The sequence below is a fragment of the Narcine bancroftii genome, chromosome 12 (assembly GCF_036971445.1).
Source record: "Narcine bancroftii isolate sNarBan1 chromosome 12, sNarBan1.hap1, whole genome shotgun sequence".
Taxonomy (NCBI): Eukaryota; Metazoa; Chordata; class Chondrichthyes; order Torpediniformes; family Narcinidae; genus Narcine; species Narcine bancroftii.
In genome coordinates, this window is record NC_091480.1 from 45,743,042 (window position 1) to 45,749,041 (window position 6,000).

A 6,000-nucleotide genomic window follows, 5' to 3' on the forward strand; every position below is an offset into this window, starting at 1 on the left:
CCTGATGGCCAATAGATGCCATAAGCCCTCCAATAGGAAAAGGTTCATCAAGTACTGGGAAACAGACCATGGCAAATTCAACCCTGCGTTCTCACATCATGGAACTCACCTACAGCCACCCCCTGCCTGTTTTCGAATGCTGAGGCCAGGGCAATGGGCCCGAGCTCCCATCAGCAGGTGCAGGAAACCTCAAATCTCATTGTTTAACAGGATAAAATTTCTGAACCATCTGAATCCTTGCCTGATTTAAATTAATCCTTCCTGAATGCCAACCTTGGTTGATCTTTTAATGTGGCATTTAGAAGATTGTCATTTTGCTGCTGGGAGAAGCTGTGCACACATGCACAATGAAGACAGTCACTCATACTCATCTGTAATACTGTACAAAAGGACTAAAAGCTCCTAATACCACACCCCCCCCCCCTTGAATTAAGGCACAGCAACTTTATGTACAACACTGGAGAGCTTTTATCCCCATTTTGGATCTTGTACAAGCTCATAGATCTATAATTATTTATGTAATTATTTATTAAATTATTTATGTAAAAATGTGAGTTTTCTGTCCTGATCCGAATCCAGAATGCTTATATATCAGAGATACAGAATATGAAAACCCAATATTAATGTTCTGCACTTCTAATAAGATCTTGAACATTAAAAAATGCGATAAAAGGAAATATCTATCAGTCAATAAGATTTGGTTAAAGATCATATTGCAAATTACACACTAAAAATGTACATTTAGTACACAAGAGCAATTTATGTTAAAGTACATTTGATATGTCAATAATCAGAATTGTTGTCGAGTCTTTTGACATTTCAAATCCCTTAAAAGTAATGCTTATGAATTTTATAGTGCTACAGCTGTTCAACTCCATTTCTGTCAGTGCCTGAATGTTTAATTTGTAAGGATGACTAATATCAAGTTATCACAAATTCAATTATGTCAAAAGTTCACCTCCAAACTCTTTAGCTTTCCCAGGCAAGATTTATCTGCTTGTAGAATTCCAGCAGGACCCAAATGGCAGAGAGGAAAAAACGTCACTTACAGGCACTTTTTAAATCATTGTACATTTAAACAAGGTATGCTTAATCTTTTGTAAAAAAAAAAATATCTAAACAGAAAGATATGTATCCATCATATGACTTGTTTAAATTGGGAATTATTTCCCTTTCACATATTGGACCTAAATAGGTTACTGAGAGCATTATTTTGTGATAAAATACCTATCATTATGAAGAAGCAAAGTTTTAATTTATATGGGATTTGTTGAGAACTCAACAACAAGAAATGTATTTTGCAACTCTTTATACAAATCACCAAAAAAATTTCAGTCATCAGATTCTAAGGAAAATAATTCAGTTACGTACTTTTCATATCATCTCTCCAAGATTATTTTCGTCAAATTTCCTTAATGCAATTAATTTTCTGTTTCATTATATGAACATAAAATACTAGTGCTCCTTAATATACTGTCAACTTAAGAACTTATGGCAGTGGCAATGATGAGGAGAAAACAGGTCATATTATTTTGTCTTGGACTTTGTTCAGTACCATCTTTTGTGTCCGTACATACAGTATATGATAGAGACTTTAAGGTTAAATAATCTTGATCTTTTATGATGTTGTTCACTTAAGCACTAAAAAAAATTGATTCTGTGTGGATAACTAGATGAATAATATACAATATAAACATTTTAAAATATTCTTTAAAACACTGAATTTGAAAACCCCATAGAGGTTACAATTTTGTACTTTTGAGGAAGGTGCGAGCCTTACCATTAACAATGTGGAAATTAAATAGGTATATACCTGGTCAGAGCAATTCAAAAGTAATAATTTTATCTGGACATGGAAAGCTTAGGCTCTAATAAACCGAAATATCCATTCTTTTCCTTTTGAATGAAAGTGCCTGTCATTAGGCAGGACTAACCTTTTCTCCAATGCTCACACTAACCCTTTGGACAATTAATTCTCACTGTCATTTTGAGAACATAGTACTCATATTTTGACAGTGGATAATGAGAAGTTTCTGCATTTCCCAAAATAAATAGATTTTATTGGAAATTATTACTTAGAATATTACATAATATAGACATTTTGACATCTTTATATAAAAGCCAAATATTTCAAAAGCAAAACAATGAAAGCTGCAATTCCATGACTTAAAAAACATCCTTGCTACGGATACTTCAAGTGTGTACATTACATTAAACGTAGGCATAACAAACTATTGTGGGGCAGAAAATTATCTCTTTTGACAACCACATACTTCAGTGATGATGTACTCTTCAACATTTTAATGAAACCTAATGTAAGCCAAAGTATTCTATCTTCCAGAAATAACTGCCATTGTGAATAATCTTGTAGATAACATTCCAAAAAGTAGGGTGTAGTCCTTAATTCTTCAGTACCTTCACCACCATATGTATCATAGCAATAAAGACCTGCTGCCTCCTAAATTCAAACTTTCTACATGAAAATAATCACCATAATAACAGCAGAATAACTTCAAGATGAACTCAAGTTGACGGAATAGTTACAAACCAGAATTCTTTCTCTGATTCCAGGTTAACTTTTCTGAAATAGAATACTATTTTCCACATTGAAAATGAATTCACAATGTTCTTACAGCCTTGGTAGGTGGTGATGAAAGAACATGAACACACCCCGCCTTATAGGCAGTTAAACGTTTGAACTGTAGTACCCTCTATACCAAGCTACAACTGCTTCTAATGTGACAAAGCTTGTATGGTATGTTTGCCCAATCTGAAACACCAAAACTAACACAACTTTGCATGATCACAGGAGGAAGAGTGATGTAAAACAAAATGGAATAAAGCAAAGGCTCCAGAAGCTTTCTTAGATAGTTTGGAATATAAATAAACTAACAGAACTGACATCATTGTTCCAATGTTTTTGGTGCCACAGTTTTAGTCTGGTCCATTGAATCTCACAAGTGGAGACCTGAATATCCCAACTACTATTTTCATATATTGTGTTTTCTTATTTATGCGGCTACATAATGACTATCCAGTTCTGGATAGATTGATTCTTAAATCCTGCATATTACTTATTTTGCCCATCATGTGTGTTATTCATCTTAACTACTAGCTGGATGGGTTATACTTTTGTGTAACGGATTCAACTGCTGAGGGAGGATGCTCGATTGCACAAATCTTTTCAAAGTGATCACACGCTTGCGATATCAACTTTGACCTTTTCCTTTTTATTGATTCAAAAGCAACTGCTTCCCATTCACATTTTAGATGATGTAGCAAACAGCATTCTAAATAAAAATGTGATTTCCAGTACTACAACTGAGTCAACAATCAGAATTGTTACAATTAAGAAATTCTTCTCATTAAACCTTACAAATGGGTCACAAAATTATAAAATCTTCTTTTGAGAATAAAAATGAAATCTTGGGTGGGCCTGACCCTGGACATTCCTGAAAAGAAAGATTTTGTTTGGAGCTACAAATCTTAGGTCTAATTACTGCCGTAAGTGTATGTGCCATGGGGAAAGCCACAATTAGCACTGGTCTAGTTATCATATTGTTATCTACTACAAACATAGAATAAACTGACTTGTGTGGGTGTATGTTTCCCTGTGTGAAATTTCTGCTCAAAAAATTGCAATACTAAAGTATTCAGTGATTTTTTTTTCAAAATATATAAATGTCACATTTTTGCCTTTCACAGACAAAGTAGAATGTAATAACTTATTATTCACTAAATTACATCTCAATTTCTATCGTTTATGAGTTCAAAAGAACTTCAAAGCCTCCGTCTCAACTTTATCCAATATAAGGATTGGTATTTTGAGAATGCATTTTGATCTCCTAACACTAACCTATCCGGGAATCAGGTTTCTCACGTTATCGCGTTAATTTGCTGAACATTCAAATCTAATTAAGGATAATTAGGGCAGGTTCAGAGTTACACCATGGCTGGTCAATATAAACATTTTAGATTTTATCAGATTGTCCTGATGCAGGAAAACAAGTTTTTGCAAATCCGGTTTTTTTTTAGAGGTTTTGGAAGTTTTGAACTTGGCTCTCACTCAGAGACCAGGTGCCTGTGTGGATGAGTGTGGTGGATATGATGCCCGGAGATCGTACCTGTACCAGTCCAGCCCCCTCTCGTAGTTCCTATCGAAGAAATGCGGCTCTGCCCCCACGGCTCTGACATCGGGATGAATGCGCAGAAACTCCAGCAGAGCCCTGGTGCCCCCTTTCTTCACCCCGATTATGACGGCTTGAGGAAACTTTTTACTCCCAAAACTGTTGAAGACAGAGAGGTTGCAGCGCCCGGTGGCGGCTTCGCCCTCCTGCCCAGCGGGGTAGGGAGCTCGATCGAGCGGCTCCCGTTGCTCGCGGCTCCCGTCTCGCCCCACCTCAGCGGCGGCGCCCGGTAGGCTGGCCGCCCGGCGCTGGGCAGAGCCGGGGAGGGGGCTCGGCATGGTGTCGCAGCAGCCCGTCAGACAGTAGACAAAATAGGTGAAGACTATGATCATGGTCAGGAGAAGCGGCGCCTTCAGCTGAGCCTTGAGGGATGCGAGGTGAACACAGGCACTCCAACTACAACATCCCATGAGTCAGCTTACAGCTCTGTCGAACGGGGGGAAACTTTGGAAACATGCTTTGGAACTGAATTAAAATCAGTGCAGAATTTCGGGTGAAAAGCCCTTCCAAACTTGCTCTCAGTCTCGTCCATCCAAAAGCGCTGGAAACTTGCAAACTGGCCAAGTTAGAAGTTATTTCCCCAAGCCTCATTTATACTTCGGATTTGCAGAGATGTTGATCCAACGTCGCCCATCTCTCTTTTTGCCTCTCTATCTACAACCTGCCTGATTCCAACACGATGAACATTTTAACCCGCGGTAACTTCAGTGAGCGGCGGATCCTCCCACAGCTTTGGCCATTGGGCGAGGTTCAAAAAGCCTCAAAGCGTATTCAAATCCACCCAGAAAGCGCCCTGGCACCTGCCAACCCGGAGAGCCGGCAGCCTTGGCTCATCGCGTGGACAAGGGCAGCAACCGTGACAGATCTCCATTCGGCCCTTCAGTGCTCGGCATTGCCACGTTAACGTCAATTCCAAGCAGCAGTGACCCTACCGGAGGCTGCTTTCGGGGGGCATGAGGTTAGGACTTGACAGTTGTTCAACTCTTTCATGTTCTTTTTCAGGAAAACCAACGGGAGTTCCGTGTCTTGGAATTTCTGAGTCACTCGTGGCACAAGTCTGGAACTGCAGAGGGCAAACCAGTTTGAAGTAAAATCATATGTTTGTTTCCCTCTTCCAAATTATTCCATTTGTCTATTTTAGGTAGAATTCTCACTGCTATTTTAAATAGGCTTTTCGGGGTTTTTTTTTACAGTTCCCTGGTTTTTCCGGTGTCACCACCCGAGGAGTGGGATTGACTTTCTATCACCCTGTTTTCTGGGGTGGCAGGTGCCTACTTCAGGCAGGTGACTGGTTTGTGAGGCTCTTTCTGTTCTTCGCACGGACCTGGTTTGTGCTCCGCTACGTGCACTTGGCATTCTCAATGTTAACCCAAATACTCCTTCTTTACTTTTCAGTGATGATCAGCCAGGGCTTCCCAGGAGCTGGTGTAAGTGGTTTGCACAGTTCAAAACAAAAATTTTGAGTTAAAGCTGGAATCTTTCCCCCCCCGCCGCCCCCCCCCCCCCCTAATCTCTGAGAGCAACAGAGTTTGGGATACTCTCTGGTGTATATAGGCCCCTCTTCACCCCAGTCTTAAATCTTTCCATTGTTGGGTCTGATATCTGATTCTGTGTCTGTTAACGAGAACTAGCCTTACCAGGTTATTTTGTTCAAACTATTGATGGCAAGCATGTGTAAATTAATTTTTAGCAAGTGATAGTTTTGGAGTATGTGTTTTTCCAAGAGTTGCCATATGGTTCTGCTTTAGGAAAAATCCATTTTCAATTCTCACAAAAAATGTTAAGCTACATTGAAACATTTCTTGGCCTAACT

The 6,000-nt window shown here is 39.1% G+C and overlaps 1 protein-coding gene across 1 annotated transcript in view; it reads right to left on the minus strand.

Moving 5' to 3' along the window:
• LOC138747780 (heparan sulfate glucosamine 3-O-sulfotransferase 3B1-like) overlaps positions 1–5,026 on the minus strand; it is a 282,890-nt gene extending 277,864 nt beyond the window's left edge. The window contains exon 1 of the mRNA XM_069907360.1: positions 4,125–5,026. Coding sequence (XP_069763461.1) covers positions 4,125–4,597 — 473 coding nt within the window. The 5' untranslated portion in view covers positions 4,598–5,026. The remainder of the gene's footprint in view (positions 1–4,124) is intronic.
• Positions 5,027–6,000: the final 974 nt, after the last annotated feature.